The sequence below is a fragment of the Oncorhynchus tshawytscha genome, unplaced genomic scaffold (assembly GCF_018296145.1).
Source record: "Oncorhynchus tshawytscha isolate Ot180627B unplaced genomic scaffold, Otsh_v2.0 Un_contig_5651_pilon_pilon, whole genome shotgun sequence".
Classification (NCBI taxonomy): domain Eukaryota; kingdom Metazoa; phylum Chordata; class Actinopteri; order Salmoniformes; family Salmonidae; genus Oncorhynchus; species Oncorhynchus tshawytscha.
Window position 1 is genome coordinate 12,323 of NW_024608883.1, and position 13,366 is coordinate 25,688.

The 13,366-nt window shown below is 40.3% G+C and overlaps 1 protein-coding gene across 3 annotated transcripts in view; it reads right to left on the bottom strand.

Moving 5' to 3' along the window:
- Positions 1-6,739: 6,739 nt before the first annotated feature.
- LOC112237777 (NLR family CARD domain-containing protein 3) overlaps positions 6,740-13,366 on the bottom strand; it is a 28,802-nt gene continuing 22,175 nt past the window's right edge. For 2 of the 3 annotated variants that reach the window (XM_042313796.1, XM_042313797.1), the window contains exons 5-8: positions 13,151-13,324; positions 12,849-13,022; positions 7,989-8,162; positions 6,740-7,755 (exon numbers count right to left, since the gene is read on the bottom strand). In XM_042313796.1, coding sequence (XP_042169730.1) covers positions 7,743-7,755; positions 7,989-8,162; positions 12,849-13,022; positions 13,151-13,324 — 535 coding nt within the window. In that variant the 3' untranslated portion in view covers positions 6,740-7,742. The remainder of the gene's footprint in view (positions 7,756-7,988; positions 8,163-12,848; positions 13,023-13,150; positions 13,325-13,366) is intronic. The other variant, XM_042313798.1, reaches the window with a different exon arrangement.

Below are 13,366 nucleotides of genomic sequence, written 5' to 3' on the forward strand. Positions count from 1 at the left end.
CCATGACTGGAACGAATTGCAAAAATCTCTGAAGCTGGAGACTCACATCTCCCTCACTAGCTTTAAGCACCAGCTGTCAGAGCAGCTTACAGATCATTGCACCTGTACATAGCCCATCTGTAAATAGCCCATCTATCTACCTACCTCATCCCCATACTGGTATTTATTCATTTATTTTGCTCCTTTGCACTCCAGTATCTCTACCTGCACATTCATCTTCTGCCGATCTACCATTCCAGTGTTTAATTGCTATATTGTAATTACTTCGCCACCATGGCCTATTTATTTCCTTAACTTACCTCATTTGCACTCACTGTATATAGACTTTTTGTTTTCTTTTGTTCTACTATATTATTGACTGTATGTTTTGTTTATTCCATGTGTAACTCTGTGTTGTTGTATGTGTCGAATTACTACGCTTTATCTTGGCCAGGTCGCAGTTGCAAAAGAGAACTTGTTCTCAACTAGCCTACCTGGTTAAATAAAGGTGAAATTTAAAAAATATATATCTTTCATACGAATCCTAACCTTGTGACCCATTCCACACATCTGTTGTTTGTCATGTAGACTAAGGGGGTGTATATTTGCTATAAAAGTTATTTGTATCGTTTGTCTAGAGGCTCTCGATGAATCATCTAAGTGTGGTTTGTCGACCAGCAATCGTTATTGCAAAGCACTCACATCATTAACTTGTGTGTGGTGTGACATGCTTTCCTTATTAATAAGTGAATAAAGATTTAGTTTAAGTATAACTCTGACTTGTGTGATAAGTTTGTCTCTCCTCATTTGATAGTAAAGAAATGAACAACAACAATAGTGGTCTCCCGAGTGGCACAGCGGTCTAAGGCACTGCATCAATAAACTCTCAATTTAATTTAGCGCAAATAAAGTCAACATGTTGAGAATAAAGTTGACATTTTGAGAATAAAGTTGCAGTTATATTTAAAGATTAAAATAGGGGATTTTGTTAATTGCATGTCTACCTTGTTGCCTGTTGCTGTGTGCGCGCCACTGTTGAAATACCTGAGTTAGATGATCTGGTGAAACTATACTTTAGAATTGGCTTCAGTAGCAAGGAAATCCTTGCTCTTTTAGCACATAATAACCATCATATTATAAGTATTAGGACCAGGAAGAGGTTGTACCACCGATTATTTTCAGAAGGAGAACCCATGGTTACATACGGTATTAGGTAGAGACGGACAGGCTGTGTGTGTATGCAGGTGTGTGTGTATGCAGGTGTGTGTGTGTGCAGGTGTGTGTGTATGCAGGTGTGTGTGTATGCAGGTGTGTGTGTATGCAGGTGTGTGTGGGTGGTGAAAAGTAGGGGAAAAACAAAACAAATGGCCACCAATCTAACGATCTAACACACTTGTTTGAACAGGCGTCACTGCACACTCACGTTTATTAATCTACTGATCTAAAAACACACACACACATCCCAAGTTTCCCCCTGGCAATTTCATACTATCATACACTCTTCTAACGGCCAAAGTGCGGTATGAGCACAAACAAAAAACATTCTCATCTCTGAATGTAAAGAGAACTGGGGTTGAGTCCCTGTCAGTCTGCTGTCCCAATTTCGCTACAACATTCTGCTGCGTAGTTTAGGACAAAACTTCTGTGCATAATAGCAACTATTAATGACCTTATCCATGGTGCTTTACTAAGAGTAGTATTTATTTCCCCCATATGGCAACTATCCTTCTAACGACTATAGGCTAGTAGGCTATATGAGCACAGCTATTAAAACTCATGATCTTAGGATCCTGGAGACCGGAGGCTGTGTGTGTGTGTATGTGTCCCATGTCAAGCTGCTTTTCAAATTCGCTACAACACCAAAATGTTATTCTGCAGCCCATTATAAACCTATAGTGACCACTGGCGTAATGCAGTTTCTCTGGACCTCCCGCAAGGTCAGAGTTGGTTTGTCGAGATCGGTGTGAAAAATCTTGACTGGCCTGCACAGAGCCCTGACCTCAACCCCATCGGACACCTTTGAGATGATTTGGAACACCGACTGCGAGTCAGGCCTAGTCGCCCAACATCAGTGCCCGACCTCACTAATGCTCTTGTGGCTGAATGGAAGCAAGTCCCCGCAGCAATGTTCCACCATCTAGTGGAAAGCCTCCCCAGAAGAGTGGAGGCTGTTATAGCAGCAAAGGGGGGGACCAACTCCATATTAATGCCCATGACTTTGAATGAGATGTTTGAGGAGCAGGTGTCCACATACTTTTGGTCATGTAGAGTATATAACTTTCTCACACATTATTCAAGATTCATTCAGGATTATCCATAATAATGGATCATAATAATGCATCCACATTAAATGTAGAAGGGTTTAGAAACATATTACTCTTCTGAAGTCTACTCTCATACAACCAAGTAATTCTCTTCAGCCAACCAGTTTTCAGAGCATTTCATATTATTCTGTACGTAAACACGATACAGACTAGAGGTCGACCGATTAATCGGAATGGCCAATTAATTACGGCCGATTTCAAGTTTTCATAACAATCTGTATTTTTGGGCACCGATTTTGCCGATAAAAAAAACAAAGATTATACCTTTATTTAACGAGGCAAGTCAGTTAAGAACCCATTCTTATTTTCAATGACGGCCTAGGAACGGTGGGTTAACTGCCTTGTTCAGGAGCAGAACGACATATTTTCACCTTGTCAGCTCGGGGATTCAATCTTGCAACCTTACAGTTAACTAGTCCAACTCTCTAACCACCTGATTACATTGCACTCCACGAGGAGCCTGGCTGTTAAGCGAATGCAGCAGAAGCCAAGGTAAGTTGCTAGCTAGCATTAAACTTATCTTATAAAAAACAATCAATCAATCATAATCACTAGTTATAACTACACATGGTTGATGATATTACTAGTTAATCTAGCGTGTCCTGCGTTGCATATAATCGATGCAACGCTGGGGGATGATTTAACAAAAGCAAATTTGCGAAAAAAACGCACAATCGTTGCACGACTGTACCTAACCATAAACACCAATGCCTTTCTTAAAATCAATACACAGAAGTATATATTTGTAAACCTGCATATTTAGCTAAAAGAAATCCAGGTTAGCAGGCAATATTAACCAGGTGAAATTGTGTCATTTCTCTTGCGTTCATTGCATGTAGAGTCAGGGTATATGCAACAGTTTGGGCCGCCTGGCTCATTGCGAACTAATTTGCCAGAATTTTACGTAATTTTGACATAACATTGAAGGTTATGCAATGTAACAAGGATATTTCGGCTTAGGGATGCCACCCATTAGATAAAATACCGAACGGTTCCGTATTTCACTGAAATAATAAACATTTTGTTTTCGAAATTATAGCTTCCGGATTCGACCATATTAATGACCAAAGGCTCATATTTCTGTGTGTTATTTATGTTATAATTAAGTCTGACTTGATAGAGCAGTCTGACTGAGCGATGGTAGGCAGCAACAGGCTCGTAAGCATTCATTCAAACAGCACCTTTGTGTGTTTTGCCAGCAGCTCTTCGCAAGCGCAGCGCTGTTTATGACTTCAAGCCTATCAGCCTAATGGCTGGTGTAACCGATGTGAAATGGCAAGCTAGTTAGCTGGGTGTGTGGTAATAACGTTTCAAACGTCACTCACTCTGAGACTTGAGTAGTTATTCCCCTTGCTCTGCAAGGACCAGGGCTTTTTGGAGCGATGGGTAACGCTGCTTTGAGTGTGGTCATTGTCGATGTGTTCCTGGTTCGAGCCCAGGTAGGGGCGAGGTGAGGGACGGAAGCTATACTGTTAGACTGGCAATACTATAGTGCCTATAAGAACATCCAATAGTCAAAGGTATATGAAATACAAATGGTATAGAGAGAAATAGTCCTATAAATACCATATTAACTACAACCTAAAACCTCTTACCTTGGAATATTAATATTATCTCATGTTAAAAGCAACCACCAACTTTCATATGTTCTTATGTTCTGAGCAAGGAACTCAAACGTTTTTTTTTTTACATAGCACATATTGCACTTTTACTTCTCCAACACTTTGTTTTTGCATTATTTAAACCAAATTGAACATGTTTCATTATTTATTTGAGGCTAAATTGATTTTTATTGATGTATTATATTAAGTTCAAATAAGTGTTCATTCAGTATTGTTGTAATTGTCATTATTACAAATAAAAAATTGTTTTAAATCGGCCGATTAATTGGTATCGGCTTTTTTTGGTTCTCCAATAATCGGTATCGGCGTTGAAAAATCATAATCGGTCGACCTCTAATACAGACCATTTAGTGTGATATGTTATGTTGCGTACGGTATTATTTTAAGAATGTCCATCACCAATTTTGTATAATATGTTACGAATCTGGAAAATGTACAATATGTTACCAATTTGCAAAATGTATGATATGTTACGAATTCTAGCCAAGTGGCTACCATTAACTAACTGGCAAATAATTAGCTAGGCTAGGGGTTAGGGTTAAGGTTAAGCTTTGGAGTTAGGTTAAAGGGTTCAGGTTAGGGGAAGGGTTAGCCAACATGTTATACTGAACAGAATTTTTAATGCAACAATTTCAAAGGTTTTGCTGAGCCAATTGAAATAAATTCATTAGGCCCTAATCTATGGATTTCACATGGGCAGGAGCACAGGCATGGGTGGGCCTGGGAGGGCACAGGCCCAGTCAATCACAATGAGTTTTTCCCAACAAAAAGGCTTTATTACAGACAAAAATATTTACCAATTAGCTAAAGTTGTCCGTGATGAGATTTGAACTCGCATCCTTTGTGTTGCTAGACCTTTGCGTTATACACCCAAAACCAACTCACATCTGTTGGGCTGCTAGACCTTTGCGTTATACACCCAACCAACTCACATCTGTTGGGCTGCTAGACCTTCGCGTTATACACCAAACCATCCACCCTACTTCTGTTTTTGCCTTAAGTTATCATGTGTCTTATGTAACCATACCAAATGTAACACATACTAATTTCAGTGTCCCAGATTTACATGTATTATGTTACGTCTATTCTATGAGACCAGGCTGCTGCAGCTGGCGCCACATCTATTTTCTGTGATTTATGTTCCATCCCTGCAGTGTCATCACAGCCCTAGCAGTCAGCTGTACTTTATAGCTTTTAACTACACATATATCTGTAAACACATGGATTAACAGTAGGCTCGCCTATTTTCCTAGTGGTGCATGTTCTTTTACGTCATTCAGAACAGTTGTCTACCTGTCTTTGTCTCCTGCAAATCATTTTCCAGACAACTAGCCCGCATACTGTACAAGGCGGTGGAGTTTCTTTGTTGTGGCACATCCACCTGGTGTCCCCAATTGACCCTTTATTATTCTTATTTTCTTCGTTTTCTAGTGTCCTTTTCTGGGGGAAAAAACCCGCGTTCAGGTTCAACAAGAGTCTTTCAGTTGTTTTTCAACCGTTCAAGACGGGTCCAACTGCTATCAGATAACACGCATAACGTATTTATTCCAAACATCTGCCAGCACAAAGACTCAATTCACTGCCAGCCATCAGGATTAAAACTGCTTTCAGAGGACATACCTGCCGCGCAAACTTGCTTTCACAATACACATTCTACAAATCAGTACTTGTCTTTCTTTGTTTAAGTTCCTGCATAGCCAAAGATCGAGTCCCTGGCTGGGATGTGTTCAGTATAGGCACACTAAAACAAAACATTTTGCAACGAAAAAGTAACATCTGTTCATGAGGTAGGCATATCTAGGCTACTTCTGCATTTCACATTACTAAACATTTTCCAGCAACTGAACTACGTTTTGGAAATGCACACAACTATACACACACAAATGTTCAAATTATCATCATTCAAGTGCCATCATCCATTCTCCCTTAATTTAAGTAACCTAGTGCCGTGTAGCTCAGTTGGCCAGTTAGTAGAGACTATGGTGCTTGCAACACCAGGGTTGTGGGCACCATTCCCATGGAGGACCAGTACCAAGAAAATGTAAACACTCACTACTGTATGTCACTCTGGATAAGAGCGTCTGCTAAATTACAAAAATGAAGGTTAATTTTGTAAATGTCGGATCGCTATGGCAAGACACATCATTTACCCAAGTTTTCGTAAACAAATTGGGTCAGTGGTGTCTGAGATATAATTTATGACTAATATACAAACGGAGACAGCTCCATAGTCCCCCCTCCTGATTTCATTGTGGGGGACAATAAGTCAACGTGCCACTAGAATAAATGGTATATACAGTTTACCATATAGCAGTGGTAATATACACCATGTGAGCATAAACAGAATATAACAGAATCAGTTGACTTGGTGTACAGAGAGAACAAGAGAGGACCTAGTACAGAGCCCTGGGGGACAACAGTATTCTTCAAGAATATAATTTAAATGACTCATGAGATTAATTCAACTGTCATACATAATCATAACCCAAAATATAAGCTGGTTTTACTTCTGTTTGTTAACAATGTAATTGTAAACAAACACTGTATTGCCTCAAACATGGTTACATTTTAATATCAGGTATTGCATCCATAACTCTGAATATGAGTTTGATACTGGTTACATTTCTCCAGCCCCATCCCTAAAAATCTTCACTAAAACAGCAGCGTGACCACTTTGTTATAGTTTAAGCCGCCGATTGCCCCTTTTAAAGACATTGAGTTCACACAGTTAGGCCTATATGTAGTTATATGTGAGTATGAACATTCATAGCTGTGGAAACCAAGTCATTCAATTAATCACAGATTGACACAATGTCACACGGCAATAGGACAGTTTTACTTCATATATTTAAGGAACATGAAATACAGGTTACCATAGATTAACACACAGGGTCACATAGAACGTAAGAAATGCTACTTGTTTTAAACCCCAAGGTGCTACAATAAAAATACATCCAAGCAATTAGTATTCAATAGTAGAAAAACTACAGAGGCCTATAATACACTGAAATAAAAAGATAGGTAATACCTACAGCAGAGTTACTTGTAAGGACATAAACTATTCAAATATTATTTTGGGGGGGTAAATGCTGAATATGTCGGCTCAGTTGGAAATTAACTTTACATTTCTATAGTGCAATCTGTACCGCTTCGGTTATACAGATTGAATAGCGCCCCAAGTCATACACGGCAATAGGAATAACTAACTACTATTATTCATTTTACTGTTAAAATTAAATACTAGTTATATTAAATTAATTGGACTATTATTCATTTGTATTATTCATTTTGAATATACAGTATATCAAAGATTAAAACAGGGTTACATACAATTTGAATAATTCTACATTACTATAATAAAATATATATATATTTGTAACATGCTTTTCAAAAACCCAAGATGCTACAATAAAAATCCAAGCAATAAGAACAACACACATGACAATCCAGACATCAAATACACTGAAATAAAGCTATCAGTCTCGTAAGATGTACAATAGAGTTACTAGGAAGACAATAAGGTTGTTGAGAACCTGTGACACTGGGTGCTGTAGTTGTCCTGGAGGGCAGGCAGTGTGTCCCCAGTGATGCATTTGTTGAGGGAGAGGTATTTTCCTGGCACCACTTCACCAGGGCTCTCTGATTGATTGAGCGATTAAAAAGGAGCTGTTATCATTGTTGATTCGAAGCATTAAATATTTACATTCACGCACTTTGAAATTAATTTTGTAAATGTCCCAGAAGCATATAACTGCAGCACACTCCCACAACCAAGGACTTGGAGCTGAGGCCATTCCTTCACTGAATCTGTGAGCTGTCAATCATTTAACCTGGGAAGGAAAGAAGGGAAGTGGATCTAAGTCCTCATACAGCAGCATAGACATATAGGGGTCGTATTCACTAGACACCAAAGAGAAGAACACGGAACAAAATGGGCAGGAACTACCTGAACTTATCCAATAAGAAACTAGCATGTGTTGAATATGACCCCGTGTCTGGATGTCTACAATGGCTTACTGATCACTATATCAGTGTGCTCATGAACCTGATCAGTAAAACTCACCGCAGTCTCTCCAGTGAATAGAGGGGATCCTCTTGTACAGAAGAGAGCAGCTTTACTCCAGAGACTCCTAGAGTATTTCCACTCAGGTCCAGCTCCTTCAGGTGGGAGGGGTTTGACCTCAGAGCTGAAGCAAGAGAAGCACAGCCTTCCTCTGTGATGCTGCAGCCTGACAGCCTGTGGAAAGTGAGGGAGAAAAGTGTAATTTTAATTTCATATGTTGAACCTTTTATTGAATTGAAATGAACACAACTAAACTGATCAATTTTGTCAAATAATGGACTGGTGCCCCGATTCATAATTTCATGTGATAATTGTACATACTCCATGACACATCTATACAAACTGCTGACAAAATGTATGCTACATCAGAGACCAAGGCCAAGATCAAATAAAATGGTATTTATCACATGCTTCTTAAACAACAGGTGTAGACTAACAGTGAAATGCTAATTTATGGGTCCTTTTCCAAAAATTCAGTGTTAAAGATAAAAATTGAAATAGTGACAAGAGGAATTCAATCCAAGGCCTGATAGGGCAGCGACTGGACAGTCGACAATACTGACAACATTTTGCCAACACTTGTAGAGATCCCATTCACTGTAAATGTAGCGCATGTCAACTCAAGCATAAATTACTTTGTGACTTTTAATGTCGGCTGTCCAGTGCACCGCCTTGGATTAAATCCCAGGCACAAGTGAAACGTAAGTAAAACTCATTGGCTCAGCCTTCAACACCATAGTACCCTCCAAGCTTATCATTAAGCTCAGGGATCTGGGTCTGAACCCCGTCCAGTGCATCTGGGTCCTGGACTTCCTGACAGTCGTCCCCAGCTGGTGAAGGTAGGAAAACGCCTCCACTGTGCTGATCAACACTGGGGCCCCACAAGGGTGCGTGCTCAGCCCCCTCTGTACTTCCTGTTCACCCATGACTGCGTGGTCACGCCTCCAACTCAATCATCAAATTTGCAGATGTCACAACAGTATTAGGCCTGATTACCAACAACGACGAGACGGCCCTCTGAGTGTGGTGTCAGGAAAATAACCACTCACCCCCCATCTAAAACACTCACAAAACTTTACAGATGCACAATCGAGAGCATCCTGTCGGGCTGCATCAGCGCCTGGTACGGCAACTGCATCGCCCTCAACCACAAGGCTCTCCGGAGGGTAGTGCCGTCTGCACAACGCATCACCGGGGGCAAACTAACTGCCCTCCAGGACACCTACAGCACCCGATGTCACAGGAAGGCCAAAAAGATCGAGGACAACAACCACCCAAGCCACTGCCTGTTCACCCCGCTATCATCCAGGCGAGGTCAGTACAGGTGCATCAAAGCTGGGACCGAGAGACTGAAAAACAGCTTCTATCTCAAGGCCATCAGACTGTTAAACAGCCATCACTAATATAGAGAGGCTGCTGCCAATATACAGACTCAAATCTCTGGCCACTTAAATACATTTAATAAAAGGTATCACTTGTCACTTTAAATAACACCACTTTGATAATGTATACATATCCTACATTACTCATCTCCCATGTACAGTTGAAGTTGGAAGTTTACATACACCATAGCCAAATACATTTGAACTCAGTTTTTCACAATTCCTGACATTTAATCCTAATAAAAATTCCCTGTCTTAGGTCAGTTAGAATCACCACTTTATTTTAAGAATGTGAAATGTCAGAATAATAGTAGAGAGAATTATTTATTTCAGCTTTTATTTCTTTCATCACATTCCCAGTGGGTCGGAAGTTTACATACACTCAATTAGTATTTGGTAGCATTGCCTTTAAATTTAACTTGGGTCAAACATTTTGGGAAGCCTTCCACAAGCTTCCCACAATAAGTTGGGTGAATTTTGTCCCATTCCTCCTGACAGAGCTGGTGTAACTGAGTCAGGTTTGTAGGCCTCCTTGCTTGCACACGCTTTTTCAGTTTTGCCCACAAATGTTATATAGGATTGAGGTCAAGGCTTTGTGATGGTGACTCCAATACCTTGACTTTGTTTTCCTTAAGCCATTTTGCCACAACTTTGGAAGTATGCTTGGGGTCATTGTCCATTTGGAAGACCCATTTGCAGCCAAGCTTTCACGTCCTGACTGATGTCTTGAGATGTTTCTTCAATATATCCACATAATTTTCCTAACTCATGATGCCATCTATTTTGTGAAGTGCACCAGTACCTCCTGCAGAAAAGCACCCCCACAACATGATGCTGCCACCACCGTGCTTCACGGTTGGGATGGTGTTCTTCGGCATGCAAGCCTCCCCTTTTTCCTCCAAACATAACGATGGTCATTACGGCCAAACAGTTCTATTTTTGTTTCATCAGACCAGAGGACATTTCTCCAAAAGTACGATCTTTGTCCCCATGTGCAGTTGCAAACCGTTGTCTGGCTTTTTTATGGCGGTTTTGGAGCAGTGGCTTCTTCCTTGCTGAGTGGCCTTTCAGGTTATGTCGATATAGGACGCATTTTACTGTGGATACAGATAATTTTGTAGCTGTTTCCTCCAGCATCTTCACAAGGTCCTTTGCTGTTGTTCTGGGATTTATTTGCACTTTTCGCACCAAAGTACATTCATCTCTAGGAGACAGAACGCGAAAAGCCATGGCCCTGGGCAGAGCAAGGGGAACTACTACTTCAAGGTCTCAGAGCACTGGAGTTTTGTCCTGAAATACATCCATAGGGTGACGTCACCGATTGAAACGCTATTTAGCGAGTACCACTGCTAACTAAGCTAGCCGTTTCACATCCGTTACACTCACTCCCCTTTATACCTCCTCCTTTTCCGCAGCAACCAGTGATCCGTGTCAACAGCATCAATGTAACAGTATAACTTTAGACCGTCCCTCGCCCATACCCGGGCGCGAACCAGGGACCCTCTGCACACATCAACATCAGTCACCCACGAAGCATCGTTACCCATCGCTCCACAAAAGCTGCGACTCTGGCAGAGCAAGGGGAACAACTACTTCAAGGTCTCAGAGCAAGTGACGTCCCCAATTGAAACACTATTTAGCGCGCACCACCGCTAACTAGCTAGCAGTTTCACATCCGTTACACCAACAAACTCCTGTGACATACACATACATGCATTTATATTATTTATTCTCCGGACTCCAACATTGCTCGCACTAATATTTATATATTTCTTGATTCTATTTTTTTACTTTTAGATGTGTGTGTGTGTATTGTTGTGAATTGTTAGATATTACTGCACTGTAAGAGGACCTGTCACGTCCTGACCATAGAGAGCTCTTATTTTCTATGGTCGAGGAGGTCAATGTGGGGGGGTGACTGTTTTTTTCTAGTTATTATTTTCTATGTGGGGTTCTAGTTTAGTTTTTCTATGTTTGGGTGTTTGGTATGATTCCCAATTCGAGGCAGCTGGCTATCGTTGTCTCTAATTGGGGATCATATTAAGTAGTATTTTTCCACCTGTGTTTTATGGGATATTGTTTTGAGATAGTGTGTATTTTGAGTTAGTGCACGTAGCATCTCTGTAGTCAAGGTTAGTTTATTGTTTATTTGTTTAGGTCTCTGCTTAGTTTCACTTTCAAATAAATATTACGTGGAACTCAACATTCGCTGCACCTTGGTCCGTTTCTACAAACGAAAACGTGACAAGACCACAATGGGAATTAGTCCCAGACTGTATTGTGTGTTATCCTCCATGATTTAACAATGGAAATAAGTCCCAGACTGTATTGTGTGTTATCCTCCATGATTTAACAATGGGAATTAGTCCCAGACTGTATTGTGTGTTATCCTCCATGATTTAACAATGGAAATAAGTCCCAGACTTTATTGTGTGTTATCCTCCATGATTTAACAATGGAAATAAGTCCCAGACTGTATTGTGTGTTATCCTCCATGACTTAACAATGGAAATAAGTCCCAGACTGTATTGTGTGTTATCCTCCATGACTTAACAATGGAAATAAGTCCCAGACTGTATTGTGTGTTATCCTCCATGACTTAACAATGGAAATAAGTCCCAGACTGTATTGTGTGTTATCCTCCATGACTTAACAATGGAAATAAGTCCCAGACTGTATTGTGTGTTATCCTCCATGACTTAACAATGGAAATAAGTCCCAGACTGTATTGTGTGTTATCCTCCATGACTTAACAATGGAAATAAGTCCCAGACTGTATTGTGTGTTATCCTCCATGACTTAACAATGGAAATAAGTCCCAGACTGTATTGTGTGTTATCCTCCATGACTTAACAATGGAAATAAGTCCCAGACTGTATTGTGTGTTATCCTCCATGACTTAACAATGGAAATAAGTCCCAGACTGTATTGTGTGTTATCCTCCATGATTTAACAATGGAAATAAGTCCCAGACTGTATTGTGTGTTATCCTCCATGACTTAACAATGGAAATAAGTCCCAGACTGTATTGTGTGTTATCCTCCATGACTTAACAATGGAAATAAGTCCCAGACTGTATTGTGTGTTATCCTCCATGACTTAACAATGGAAATAAGTCCCAGACTGTGTTGTGTGTTATCCTCCATGACTTAACGATGGAAATACGTCCAAGACTGTATTGTGTGTTATCCTCCATGACTTAACAATGGAAATAAGTCCCAGACTGTATTGTGTGTTATCCTCCATGACTTAACAATGGAAATAAGTCCCAGACTGTATTGTGTGTTATCCTCCATGATTTTACTCATGAGCATGTATTGCTTTTTCAAGTGCTTTGTGTGCTTGTTTTTAAAAATGCATAAATGTAACTAAGTTGGAGCTAGGAACACAAGACTTTCACTACACCCGCAATAACATCTGATAAATATGTGTATGCGACCAATACAATTAGATTTGATTTGATGAGGGATAGTTTTACCTCAGTGTCTCCAATTTACTTTGTGGATTCTCAAGTCCAGCACAGATGAATCTCACTCCTGAATCCTGGAGTTCATTTCCTCCCAGGTCTAGCTCTCTCAAACTTGAGGTGTTTGAGCTGAGAGTTGAAGCCATCACCTCACAGGATTTCTCAGTTAGGTTGCAATCATTCAACCTGGAGAGATGATGCGGCTTAGTAACCCACACAAATCTATAACTACATTTACAACATGAAGAATGTACTTCTTCATATTTACAACATCCACTTCACTTTGCAGTGGAGACAGTCACAATGTCACTCACTTCAATGTCTCCAGTTTACAGTGTGGATCCTCCAGTCCAGCAGAGAGCAGCTTCACTCCTGAATCCTGGAGTTTATTGCCACCCATGTCCAGCACTCTCAGACAGCATGAATTGGATTTGAGAACAGAAGCCAGTGCCTCACAGCTTTTCTTGGTGAGTTTACATTCGTTCAGCCTGTGGAAAAAAAGAAACATCTCAAGAAACACAGGTGCCAAC